The 13,998-nt window shown below is 50.0% G+C and overlaps 1 protein-coding gene across 2 annotated transcripts in view; it reads right to left on the reverse strand.

Annotated features, from left to right (window-relative positions):
- The window catches only part of FLT1 (fms related receptor tyrosine kinase 1), a 178,802-nt gene that overhangs the window by 35,398 nt on the left and 129,406 nt on the right, over positions 1-13,998 (reverse strand). For both annotated transcript variants that reach the window (XM_023250349.2, XM_045047390.1), the window contains 2 exons: positions 4,557-4,663; positions 90-222 (listed from right to left, as the gene is read on the reverse strand). In XM_023250349.2, coding sequence (XP_023106117.2) covers positions 90-222; positions 4,557-4,663 — 240 coding nt within the window. The remainder of the gene's footprint in view (positions 1-89; positions 223-4,556; positions 4,664-13,998) is intronic.

The raw sequence follows: 13,998 nt of genomic DNA on the forward strand, positions 1-13,998 counted from the left end.
TGGAGGGTAGAACCCGAGTCTCGTTGACTTTTGCAGCCCTCAAACCACACGTTTTGCACGTTTAGGAATCTGTTGAACAAACACATTACCCAGTTTGAGTCTCTCCCGGGCAAACTCCCACTTGCTGGCATCATAAGGGAGCCGCTCGCACTGCTCGTCCAGGGGGACTTCGTCTGGGTCCATTATAATCGATAGGTAGTCAGTCTTTATTTCCGAGGAAGACTGAGAAAGAAAGAGATCGTGACGTCACTATCAAGGAAACAACTTACAAAACAAAAACCCGGATGCCCAATTTATTTATTTATTTATTTATTTATTTATTTTAAAATTTTTTTTTCAACGTTTATTTATTTTTGGGACAGAGAGAGACAGAGCATGAACGGGGGAGGGGCAGAGAGAGAGGGAGACACAGGATCGGAAACAGGCTCCAGGCTCCGAGCCGTCAGCCCAGAGCCCGACGCGGGGCTCGAACTCCCGGACCGCGAGATCGCGACCTGGCTGAAGTCGGACGCTTAACCGACTGCGCCACCCAGGCGCCCCTGCCGGATGCCCAATTTAAAACAGTGCCTAGCAACACCTGCTGCTCGTTGAAACCGTGTGGTTGGGTACAGAAAGTCCCCCTCTGCATACGCACACGCACATCACACTTGGGCGTGCAACTCCCACTAAACAAGCCCTTACGGTTCTCACGCGGCTTTTCGGTAGACTGGCTTCACCGCGCTGCCCAGATAACACGCGCCCAGGTTCTCCAGTGACCTGGGTGCTTGTTCTTAGACAATTATCATATGACAGTCCTTCTCCAAAAAAGCATAAACGTCATTCCAAACGACTGACTGAAAATACCTCTCCATGGCCATTCTGCACAAGCAGGAGCATACGTCACAAGGTGACAAGTGGGATTGAGGCTTTTCAGCATTTGCAAGAATGGCGAAGTGAACCCAGGAGCCCTGGGACAGTTAAGAGGCATATTTCCTGTGAAGTCTTTAAATCTACTCAGAAGTCCTGGCCCCTTGGTTGCTGCCGCTGCCCGGAAAAACTGTAGGGTCCATCAGTGAGAACACAGTAAGATTTACCTCTGATAAGAAACAGAAGTTGATTATTTCAAAGGCCAAGGGGTAAATTGGGTCTGAGATTCAAACACAGCCATGTCCTGATCGCGTTTGGCATCAGTAGGACGTCAAACAAGGCGGGTGTCTCCCTTCAGGCCCTTATTTTATCTTGGCAAGGCACATCGAGCCCAGAAAATACCCTTTATTTCAGATCACAGATGAGTGGATTTGCATTTAGTGTCTTAGAGTCATAGCAGTGGGTGTATTGCCTGTTCATTCGGTGTAGAATTGATGATGGCATTTCTGTGGGCAGGACAGAAAGGAAGTATGCTTGCCCACATAAGGTGGGCTTTGATCAGTCTCGCCGAGGAGTCGCATAAACTGCGTTTCAATGAGTTTCGGGCCCGTCCTGCGTTGCCCTTCCCTCAGCAGGACCAGAGTTCAGGAGAGAAGACACCCTCTCCATACACACCATGTCACGCTCGCCCACATTCTTCAGCTCTAACTCACCCTGCCCTGGGCTGTCACAGCTCACCTCATCCATCACTTGCAATCGGTCTCCTACTCACAGGAATTATCACTAAAATGTGTGACAAATCGCTCAAAGCAGAAAGACTGGCCCAGCCTCCACGACGAGGGGAAAACAGAGAAGGATGTGGAGCACATTCGTCACCAGCTACATTGGCCATCGGTGCCAGTCTTGTAGGGGCCAGCCTGTCGGACAATGGTGTGAGTCTGTAAGACTGGAAAGGAATACAAACCCCTATCCCAGCGTGCCGGTGTGCGCTAGAGAAGCCGCTGGAAGAGGTTTTATGAGTACGCTTTTCCATGTCCAGTCGAAACAATCCGACGAGAAACAATCTCCCATCTTCCAAGGGCACAGGACAGCGAGAGCCCAACAAGGGACATCTCACTTTCCGGAGAGCGCGTGGGGAGCTTGGGAGGGGTGTTGAGAGCGAGGCAAGGGGCCGGGCAAAGAGACACAATCTCCCCATCTGGCACCTATGGAATTTTATGGTTTATCTCAATCAGGCAGGTGAGAGGCAACACCACACAAGTGGTTGAGGAGAGTGGGATCATAGAACCTTAGTCGGCAAATATTTATTCTTTCAATTGACACTAACACTGAGCAGCTACTAGGTGTTTGGCATGGAGGTTGCACAGCTAAGCACTTTCAGAGGCCAGGCATTGAGGCTGGCGGGCCGGATCTGAGTCACAGATCAACTCCGGACCAGCACATAACCTTGGCAAGTTGCTTAACCCTTCTCAACCTAGTTTCCTTATCTGTGAAATAGTGATAATGACAGTCCTTATCTCCTAGGGCTGTTGTGAATATTATGGGAAATAATCCATGCAAAGCTGTTAGAACAAGGCATGGTATACAGTAAGCATCAATCAACGATCCACGTTAGCTGTAATTGTAACACTGGCCTATTGCAGGGTGGGGATTAAAAGGATAACGTCCAGTCCGTATCAACCAGGAATTCACTTGCGGTTTAGAGAAACCACATGGAAATAGTTTTTGAGGACTTGTATCTCCTTGCCTCCTACAATTAATCACCTTTCAAATTTTATAAGCATTCCCTTCTGGAGAGAGAATCCTTTCTTGCTCTCATCCCTTCTTATTGAACTCAAGGTTTCAGATTTTTAGAAATACTAGGGCCATCTTCAATTTAGACCCAATTCACCTTTCCAGTTTTATTTCCACTCTGCCCCTCTGTGCTCCTCCCCTAATCTGGGGCGTGAGGAGGAGTGTGGTGGGCTGCATTTTTCTGCCGCTTTCCTTCCAACTGCAACCTTCAAACTCTTTCTCTAAACCTCACTTTCTCTGAAGTTTTTTCTCTCTGTCCCTCCTTTGTGGCCTCCGAACGGGCCTTCCAGATTTGGCGGGTCTAATCTATTTGGCAAGTTTGATCCATTTCCCTTTATGATGTCTCTCCCCCGTCAATGCCACTGTGTGGCCTCTGTTTCCTTCTAAAGTAGTGTGGCCTTAGCTGTCACATCTCAAAACCCATCATTCCACACGGGGGACTCCTGATGGTACCTATTCACCACGGAGGACGCCTGCTATCCTCGCCTCTCATTTCAACGGCTATGAAGGACACCTTGTTGGTTTTGGTTACAAGTCTAGGTAAGGTCGAACGACCTTGGTTCAAAACTCAGCTCCCACTCTAACCAGCTTTGTGACTTTGGACAAGTTATTTTACCTCTCTGAGGCTCACTTTCTCTCTCTATAAAATGGGAATAATAGTATGTCTTACCTCTTTGCATTTTTTGGAAGAATTACCGGAGACACCACATAAAAAAGCTTGTCCTAAGACATGACACGATGATAAGGGCTGATAAGTCTCTAGCAATGGAGGAGGCCTCCTTGATGCTTTTCAAGTTCTGTTTTACCTGCGAAATAGCTCTGGATCCTAATCACCTGGACGAAGCTCATATCATTTCTTAGTTGGACTCCTACAAAGTCTCCGGCGCAAGTTCCTCTCTACTCACTCTTGCCTCCTCTGGTCCATTCTCACAGCAGCCAAAATTCTCTTTCCAGACGCAAAGCTCTGACACTTAGGATTGCCTGCCTTTGTTGAACAACACCCCTCCCCGCCCTCGCCCTCACGCCCCCCCAGACTTCCTTTTACTTCCAGAATACAGACTCCCTTTCTTACTGTCTCACCGGGCTTTACGGCCCCTCCTCTCCGGCCTCACCTCCTACCCAGTTCCCATGCTGCAGCCACGCTGGCCTCCGTGAGTCTCTCTTTCCCGCGGGGTCCCGGCCCTGCCCCGGCCTCTCACAGGCTCTTCTGTCTGCCTGCAACACTCTTCCCTCCCTTCTCTGCCTGACCACCCCCTCACGCATCTTTCAGTCCGCTGCCTCTAACGGCAGTCTCACATTTGTCTGTGAAACGGAGTAAAGCCAGTCTCCTCTCCAGTAAGTATTTGAGGCACGGATGGGTGAAGGACTGTTGGCTCCTTAGCCCACAGAACTTCAGAGAAGCCCGCGGTGCTGCAGGCTGAATGACAGAAACCTGACGTCCCGCGTTCCAGCCTGACCCTCCCACTGAAGAACTGAGTTGTACGGCGGGGCTCCGAGAGCTCGGAACCACAGTCCACTTGTTGGTAATTCTACAACGTGAGGAGAGGCAAGTCGGAGGACAGTCTTTATTTTGCGTTCGCCTTTGCACGTCTCAGCAGAGAATAAGGAAATAAAGACTGCGCAGGTCTCGTGTCGAATTTAAAGGTTTTATCACACATTTTTATACCAACGGCGTCCCCTCCGTTCCTGGGAAACGGTCATCTATTCACTGCTCGAGGTTTTACTCTCGATGCTACGGGTGACGGTCGAGAGGCATTTTAACGATTCATGCCGGGTGTTCCCCAGGTCGGAGACCGAAAGAAGAGGGAAGGAGACTAGAGGCTAACGTGTGGTCTAGGGCCGGGTCTAGATGCGAGACGAGCGTTTTAGAGTTTTACGGAAACAGGAGCGTGGAACCTCATCCGAATCGTTCTTACCCTTTTCAGTTTGCGGATAAAGAGCGTTAACAGGAGCCAGAAGAGGGTTGCGGCCACACAGGTGCACGTCAGAGTGATTAGCTCCAGGTTGGACTTGTCCGAGGTTCCTGGAGGGAGCAAAACAAGATGGTCTTCAACAAGCACCACCAAACCGAGGGTCTCTGTGATTCTACAGAACAGGTCCAAATGCCCCTAAATGGTTCGCCATGGCGCATGCAGCCCGGCGGCTCAAGGGTTGGTCTCTGGGACGGGTCTCCCCTCACCTTCCGAGCCCGGCAGGGCGCATATTTCACCATCCTAAGCTCACGCGGAAATTAAAGGGAGTTTCAGAAATTCTGTGGCTGAGCTCGCAAACGTTGTAATCCCAGAAATAGCTACTTCAAAATCCGAGGAGAAATTAAAGAACAATTTTTTTTTAAACGTTTATTTTATTTTTGAGAGACACAGAATGCGAACGGGAGAGACACAGAAGAGAGAGAGAGACGCAGAATCCGAAGCGGGCTCCGGGCTCCGAGCTGTCAGCCCAGAGCCCGACGCGGGGCTCGAACCCACGAGCTGTGAGATCGTGACCTGAGCCAGAGTCGGACGCTCAACCGACTGAGCCACCCGGGCGCCCCCCGAGGAGAAATTTTTAAAAAGGGAAAAAATGAAGGCGGGAACAAAAGCCCATTAAAGTGCTAAATCTGGAATATGTGAGCTCTTCCTCATGAGTTTTAGAGGAAATTCTAAAGAAAAATACCTAAGAATAAAAACGACACAAAAGGGCTCCTCTGGGACTCACAAAATTCTTCTACTTTGATTTTAAAAATAAAAATAAAACTCAAGGACCATCACCAGTGCCTGCTCACTCCTTTTGGAACAGCCGGCCAACTGGCCCACCTCCTGCTCCTTGCTCTGTCTCTGCCTCTGACCTTCGAAACAGCAGCCAGCCTGCAGGGGCTGCGACGAGAAGGGGGTTCTGCCCAAGCACCTCATTTCCCGGAATCACGCAGAGATCTAAAGCTGAGCAGTTCCTCCAGCACCAGACGAGAAAAGACCCAAAGTGTTCAAGAGAAGCCTCCAGAGAGGACGATCTTTGGGATCTGTAAAGGAATGCCCCAGTGGGCCAGAACGGTGGTCCCCTACTTACTGGTTCCAGGGGACAATTTCCCATGAATTTCAAAGGACTGCCTTTGAACCTCATTACAAGGAGGCAGAGGCTTAGTATTAAGCTAGGGAAGAACAAATGGAACTCACTCTTTTTAGAAACAATGATGTGACTGGTATCATTTTTTTAAGTTTATGTATTTAATTTGAGAGACACAGAGACAGTGCCAGTGGGGGAGGGGCAGAGAGAGGGAGAGAGAGAATCCCAAGCAGGCTCCACACTGTCAGCACAGAGCCTGAGGGGGGGCCCGAACTCACAAACCGCGAGATCCTATGACCTGAGCCCAAACCAAGAGTCGGATGCTTAACCGACTGAGCCACCCGGGCGCCCCAATGAATGGTATCATTTATTGAGCACCTACTATATGCCAAGCCCTTACAACCACCCTAAGGAGTAGGTAGCAATAATATCCTTGTTTCCTAGATGAGGGATTCATCGTGTGGGCTCTTTGTTTCGATTCAACAAGGAGGTCCTGAATCCTACTGGAGGCGACATTCCATCTGGAGGCAACGGGAAGGTGAGCAAGAGAAAGGTGTCACTCTCCTGGAGCTCATCACTCGCAACCCAACCAAGACTTAGGGCCAATACAGGGGCGCCTGGGTGGCTCAGTCGGTCAAGCGTCCGACTTCGGCTCAGGTCATGATCTCGCGGTTCGTGAGTTCGAGCCCCGCGTCGGGCTCTGGGCTGACAGCTCGGAGCCTGGAGCCTGTTTCGGACTCTGTGTCTCCCTCTCTCTCTCTGCCCCTCCCCCGTTCACGCTCTGTCTCTCTCTGTCTCAAAAATAAATAAACGTTAAAAAAAAAAAAGACTTAAGGCCCATACAAAGACACGGAGTAAGAGTTTCAAGGGTGGAGGAAATCTAGTGCTCTTTGGAAGAGGCGACATTGAAGTGGGTGGTGGCCCACGGAGACGAGGCGGGGGAGGGCCTACAGGCAGAGGGGCCGGCATGAGTGGAGACCCAAAACTGGGACATGAGGGGGCAGAGCAGGCAGTATCAGGACCAGCCCGCAGAGAGTTCGAGCGTCGGCGTGCAGGGTTTAAACTACAAGCTGCATGCAGGCAGCTGGGGCCGGTGAAATATCTGTGAAGAACAGAAAACACACAAGCTAGAAACCCGAGCCGTTTCCTTCTCCCCTCTTATCCATCCAGCCACCGAGCACATGCACTTCCTGCCACAGTCCCCGCTGGGCAAACCTTTTAGTCTAGAGGGGAAATCCACATTCTCTCCCCGTCCAGGCCAACACAAAGTCCTGCCGGCTCTCCTCCCATGGCTCAGGAAATTGTCACCTCCTGTCCTGCCCCGCTATCACTGCCTACATCGAGGCCCCGCCAGCTGTCACCTGGACCGCAGCACTGGCTTCCTGACCAGGCTCGACTCCCCGCCCCCCTGCCAGGCTCTCCTCCACTCTGGGCCAGCGTGATCTCGCCTCTGTGTAAATTCCATCACCACCACCTCTGCTCCCCACAGCCGTGGGGATAAAAATCCACATCCCTGGGTCCTTCGTGCCCAACCCCGCCTATCTCTTCAGCTTCGTCCCCTGCCGCTCTCCCACTTGCTCCGATCACATCAAAACATTCGTAGGTTCTCACACCTCCCAGCCCTTTCTGCACCTCTGCGCTTCGGCACTCTGTTTCTCTACCAGAACGGCGGCTTCTGGGGGCTGCGGCCACATCCTCGTCGTCTTTATACGCCCCCTCATCGGACTGGGTGAGCGAGGAGATAAATTATGATTGGCTTTGAGTCCCAAGCGTCTCATGAAGCTTTCAGAGGGTTCAAGGTCAAATTCCTGTTTGTGCGTATTAATCCAAGAAACCCACGGAACACCACCTACGTGGCACTCTCTGTTCTAGATACTAGTACGTGGTGGTGGATGAAAGGCATGGACGGTCTAGAGCTCACAGTCTGAACAGATAAATACGTTCAACGTTCCGAGCGGAGGAGCAGAGGGTAGGGCCGGGGTTCTCTCGTTCGCTGCTATGTCTCTGGTGTTTAGAAGGGGGCCTGGCCCCCAGTAGGCACCCTGAGAATACTGGGTGAGTGCAAGAATGAGTTCGGCTCAACGACGCCTAGCTTTGCTGGCCTGTGGCTAAGTTTACCCGAACCTCATGAGAATGAGAACAGCCTCCTTGAAGAAGTTGCAAAGTGTGATAAGCTTTTCTCTTCGTACGCAGCCTCTCGATGGGAATATTGTAAGCTCGAGTTAATAGGAGTTTGGATTTCCTCCCCCATGTGAAAGGTCGAATGCTGCCTTGCTGTATTCACACGCACACACATGCGCGCACACACACACACACACACACACACACACATCCTGAGACCTGCTCAGGCCTCAGTGGCCTTTGGCTGTTGGAGATGCTGATAGCATCTTGAGACACAGTACTGTCCGCCTAAAAGCTCTGCAGATGCCTCCTGCTTGGAATGCCCTGGGAGAGGCCCCCTCCCACTGTGGGAACTTTCCCACTGCATTCCACGGGGCAGGAAGTTGACCCCCAAAGCAATTCCACAGCCCTTACGCAGGCAAAATTCCTTTCAGTGGGACCCAATGTGCTCGGGTGCATTTACACATTTCAAGAACCAACTCATTAAAAAACATCCTCAAGATGAACATTTATTACAGGAGAAAGGTCTATTTAACATTCTGTGACTGCTTACTGAACACCAAGAATTTAACCAGATACGATGTAGTATCTGTGCTCGATCCCTGCCGCTCTTGATAGCTCAATCTCAGGCTGTGTTTGCAAAGTAACCATTAGGGGAGCCTTAGGTTGAGTAGACGGACTTCAAGTCAGCATCATCCCTTCCTATACGGCTCTTGGATATTTTCTCAGAGGTCAAACGTCCACCCGCTGGCCTGGCGGGACCCAGCTTCAACTTGCTGGTGACAGCTGATGAGCTCAGCCCATGAAACGGCCCAGCTGTACATGGCAGGGGAAAGGAGGCCAGAGGAAACGTGGGTGGGGTTTGACAACAACTAGGAGTTAGCACTGGGTCTCAGGGACGTTCCTGTCACATGGGGTGTGTGAAAGCCAGCATCAGGGCACGCTGTGAGCTTGCTTTACATGGGATATTGACAAGAATGGGGCCAACCTGAAGAGTTAGGAAGACTGCACTTTTAGCTTACAGACCCCGCTAACCCTGGGGCACAGAGTGTTCCGTGTCAGTTACCTTTCAAGCTTCAGACCATCCCCCTCGGGACAGGAAGGGGGGACGCCAGCCAGGGGATGCACTGGGTCCTGGGGGGTGAGGTACCTCGTCCAGAGGCTGTGCGCCTGCTGAGTCCCGCTGCCTCGCCCTGCGCCTTTCTGATGGTGGCGGCTGTTCGCGCTGCACGGGGCCCGGACTTTGTCTTGTGGCGGTGTCACGCCAACCCTGACACGTGGCACGGTGTGGTGCCAGGCTGCCGGAATCGACAGGCAGCAGGGCCAGGGCACTTGACTCGCACCACAGCACCGGTGGTCCTTCCCAGGAGGTTAGCGGAACTCCCTACGCAGAAGACCAGGGCCTCCGGCTCGGGGACCTGCCTTGACTTGAGACAGGACAAGTTCTACCTGGAAAGGGCAGGAAGCAAGCAGCTATGTCTTTGACCCAGGACCCTAGGCCCCGGCTTGCTCGTCCTTCGAATGCGGGGTCACAACAGGACCCTGGCTCACAGGTGAAATGTATGAACCTAGTAGGGGCCATTTTTTTTTTTTTAACGTTTATTTATTTTGGGAGCGAGAGAGAGGGAGAGAGAATCCCAAGCCGGCTCCATGCTGTCAACGCAGAGCCCGACTTGGGGCGCAATCCCACGAACAGTGAGATCACGACCTGAGCCCAAGTCAGAAGTCAGACGCTTGCCGACTGAGCCACCCAGGTGCCCTGAGGGCTATTCTTTTGAAGGTTCTCCCCCACTCCCCCCGTCCCAGCGTTCCCTTTTCCTTTTTTTTTTTTTTTAATTTTTTTTTTCAACGTTTTATTTTTATTTTTGGGACAGAGAGAGACAGAGCATGAACGGGGGAGGGACAGAGAGAGAGAGGGAGACACAGAATCGGAAACAGGCTCCAGGCTCCGAGCCATCAGCCCAGAGCCTGACGCGGGGCTCGAACTCACGGACTGCGAGATCGTGACCTGGCTGAAGTCGGACGCTTAACCGACTGCGCCACCCAGGCGCCCCCCTTTTCCTTTTTTAAAACATCCTTATCTTGTGGGCTTCAAGTACTATACGAGATGATTTCATTTTCATCCAAACCTATTGCATACATCACAGGTTTTTTCCCCCTAAAACTAGTCAGACTTTGACCCAAATAGCGATCATTTTCTGCAGACAACCGAGTCACGACCTTCCCTGAGAAATTCGCCTCGTACCTGCCAGGGTGGCTTCGAAGTTGTTCTCTGGTCCTATCATTATTTTTAGAAAACTGTTTATGTGGGTTTTTTGCCCATGAAGCTCTTAAGACATCAAGAGAAGGGTGTGTTTTGTGTTCATTTGCATCTCCAGCACTGGCCCAGTGGAAATCTCAATAAATATTTCTCTATGGATGAAAAGAAAATTGATCAGACATACGTCGACCTGATTCTCCACGTGAGCCGGGCAAACAGTGCTACCCCTTGTTATCTAAAATCCAAAAACCAATAACCCAGCTAATTTCTCGAAGGCTTATTGGACTAATAAAATTGGCTTTCATACTATTTATAAAGCTTTTGAGGAATCTTTGGACACCAATTTGGAACCTCTCTTAAGGACGGAGTGACATGGAAAGACTATTCAAATTAAACTTTCAGAAGTGAGCTTTCAAGGATAGTTGTAGGTAAAAGGTATTTAAGATTGCCATCACGTGCCTTCAGCTCGACGACACATTTTTAGGAAAGCTAGTAAAGCTAAACTCCTTAGGCCACAGAGGAATTTTGTGGTCTGGAACACCATTTGGGTGACTCACTGATTAAGTGTTGGAAGACTGTAATGCAGAAAGTTCTGTTGAAGTTAATGTGGTTTAACATGTTAACGAACAGCAACGTTAGCTAATATTTAAAAAGCTTCTATTATATGGCAGATAGTGTTCTAAGTGTGTTAATCCTTACACCCCAGTAAGGCTGGTGTACCATTACTAACGTCTGTTCTGCAGATGAACGTACGGAAGCACCAGGAAGCTAAGTAATTGGCCCAAGGGCACACGCTCAGGAGGGGTGATGACCGGGCTTCACGCGGGGGGTCCTCTCCTGCCTTCCAACCCAGAGGCAGTAGAGCGGAATGGTTCTGCCCCACACGTTCAGTGCTCAGCTCCACCCCTCCTAGCTTCGTAACCCTGAACCAAGTACTAAATCCTTCTGTGCTTCAGATTCTTGTCCACCAATGGGAAAAAAAAAATCCCCACTGGGTTGTCACCAAAGTTAGCTAGACTAACGCATGTTCAATGAGCAGAAGATGCCATGGCTGAATTCCATCACCATATTTTGAATTCCGATCAAGGCCAGCTTGATGTCATTGTTTAGACTCAAGTATGAAGGCATGCACATCCCGTCCTCTGGCCCTCCTGTGTGAAATCAGTGAGTAGAGAGTTCATGTCTCCATTGCCAGCACTGGTCTCTCCTCGGGAACCCTTCTCAATTGCCAACACCCAGGAGAACGGTAACATCAATCACCCACATCTTCATGTGAATTAGTTTATCACATCCTTCCTAGTGCCAGGCTAGCTGGGGGGGGGGGTAGTGAATTTGGGGCAGGATTCAGGAAGAGAGGAGCCAAAGCAGAGGACCGTCCAGCCTCAGAGGAGTGTCAAAAAGAAACAAGACCCGAAGGCTGGCCTGGCCAAGGGGGATAAAAGGGAGGCACTGCATACCTGAGATAATTTTGACCTTTTCCTATTCTGTACTCTCAGAATTTATTAAGGAACACAGCGTATGTTTCCTGCTGTGTGGGTCCTTTCCTGAAATGTGTTAATGTGCAATCATTATGGCATAACATTTACAGATCTCACCTCTGATGCCTTTCCATTTAAACTGCAGGACCCTGAGGCAGTCCTTTGGCGCTTCCCATGATTTTCCTATCCATCCGTCGTCCCCAAAAGAATGTCTAACGTGGAATTTTCTCCTGTGTAATTATAAGGGCTACTGAAACCGTACTTCGATAGCAAGGCTTAAATCTGTTATCAGAATGTATGTACACACACGTTGTGGTTCTTACTTGCAATAATAATTCTAAAGTCGAGTTTATCTTAAGTCCTTGGGTGAAAACGTGCCCCGCTTGCATTGAAACGGTCCCACTGCGTTCCATGGGCTCTTGAGGGCTGTGTCAATTTCAGAAATTATTTTGGTTACTGACAGTTTTGTGTTGTTGTTTTTCATGTTAGAACTTCCCCTCTGAGAGTTCCACGTGTGCTCCTGGACCGTCCAAAGCAAACAAGACCTGGGATTATTTAAAGAAGCTACTTTGACTCCACAGTCCACTCATCCTTTTCAGATACAAAAATAACACATTGTTTTATCTATGAGTATAAGAATCCTTTTTCAAGGGAAATAAAAAGAGCAGACAGTTTCCTTCCTGGCTAATTCACGAACCTCTTCAAATCTGTTAAACACAGCCGCAGACACAACTCATTTGCTCGGTTTCATTTCCTAAACCCCACCTGACAAGATAGGTCAGCTTGCAGGGTGTGCGTGCATATTTTAGGAAATCAAGTCTGAAGCTAGGGAACGTTTCACAGCCACCAGAGAGCCAGGATCTAATTTCAGTGATAAAATTAGTGAGCAGGTACGGCATCGAGCTATTCTGAAGAGCATCCGGGGACCAACTTTTCATTCGGTGAGCCTCGAGGACTTCCACTCAAGATACGGCATCTGACTAATAAGATTCACTCAAGAGCCACTTTTTAGGAGTCTCCTTATCCAAAATTACGTATGGAGCTGAAACCTACCTCCTGACACATCACCACCACCTCCCTTCCTTGGTTCCGGGTATCTTTTCTGGTGTACCAAAGAATGAGTTAGAAAGTCTCCCTGGGGGTGAAGCTTGTTAAACATTTACGGAAAACAATAATATCGCCCCTTAGTTTTTAAAAAAAAATTTTTTTCTTAATGTTTTTATTTATTTTTGAGACAGAGAGAGACAGAGCATGAGCAGGGAAGGGGCAGAGAGAGAGGGAGACACAGAATCGGAAACAGGCTCCAGGCTCTGAGCCGTCAGCCCAGAGCCTGACGCGGGGCTCGAACTCACGGACCGCGAGATCATGACCTGAGCCGAAGTCGGACGCTCAACCGACTGAGCCACCCAGGCGCCCCATCGCCCCTTAGTTTTTAGACTAACAATCCTCATTTCCTTACACTGCTCCATCATTACCCTAGTAGGATACGGTCCCATTTATGTTACACTCCTCTTATGAACGGGTACAGTGTTTCAGGTAGTTTGATGACCGCTTGATCAGGCCATCTGTTTTTAAGGGGAGAGGGGAGTTTTGCCGTCACTCGGAGAGCAGAGGGCGGGGGGAACTACACAAGAGGGCAAGGAAAAAGGCAGAAAAACATGAAAAGCAGACACAAGAACTCAAAGAGCACGGCAGCCGGGGACAGTGACGGGTGAAAAGAAAGAGCCATGTACGTCAAGTCTGTAGGCACCTCGTAAACGTGATCATTTCCCCAGGCGCTACTGAAGATCAACGCCACATCAGGGAAAAGAGGTCATGAGTCAAAAGTACCAGTTCTTCAGAAAACCCAGCGGGCTGGCCACCAGGAACGAGGTAAAATCACCTAGACTTTGTTGTTGCCAAGGGACACAACGTAGAAGGTGCACTGTTGCCTCATAGCTCACTGCCCCGTTCACCTTGCCAATCTGACGTCCTCCGAGGCTTCCTTTAGACCCTGGCTCCCTACCCACGTCCCTTCTTGCCTCTGCGACCTCCCTGAGCTCTGATTAGCGGCCCTGGGTGGTGTATTGGCTGCAAACTAGCGCTTCGACTTCACCCTGGGGAGGAGCTCAAAGTGCCTATCGATCCGGCTCTAATGGTTTCTGTGTGCACCTTAATCTCCTTCCAGCTAGGTTTTCAAGGCCCCCGGAGGGGAGGGGAGATGGCTTACACTTCTTTACTCTGCCCAGCCCTGGGCACATAAATACATTGCTGAGTTACCGGCGAACAGGGATTGGCTTAAGTCTATTGCCAGACATTGCAATATATATATATATTCAGAAATTGCAAGATATTGACGTATGTCTCTTTTCAGACATTCAGTGGTAGTTTTCTACGTGGATCAACCCGCAGATACATTTTTCAGACGCTCTGGGATAGAGGAGTGAACGATATGCCGTGGTAAGCACTGCGTCAAAG

This window comes from Felis catus, chromosome A1 (genome assembly GCF_018350175.1).
Source record: "Felis catus isolate Fca126 chromosome A1, F.catus_Fca126_mat1.0, whole genome shotgun sequence".
Taxonomy (NCBI): Eukaryota; Metazoa; Chordata; class Mammalia; order Carnivora; family Felidae; genus Felis; species Felis catus.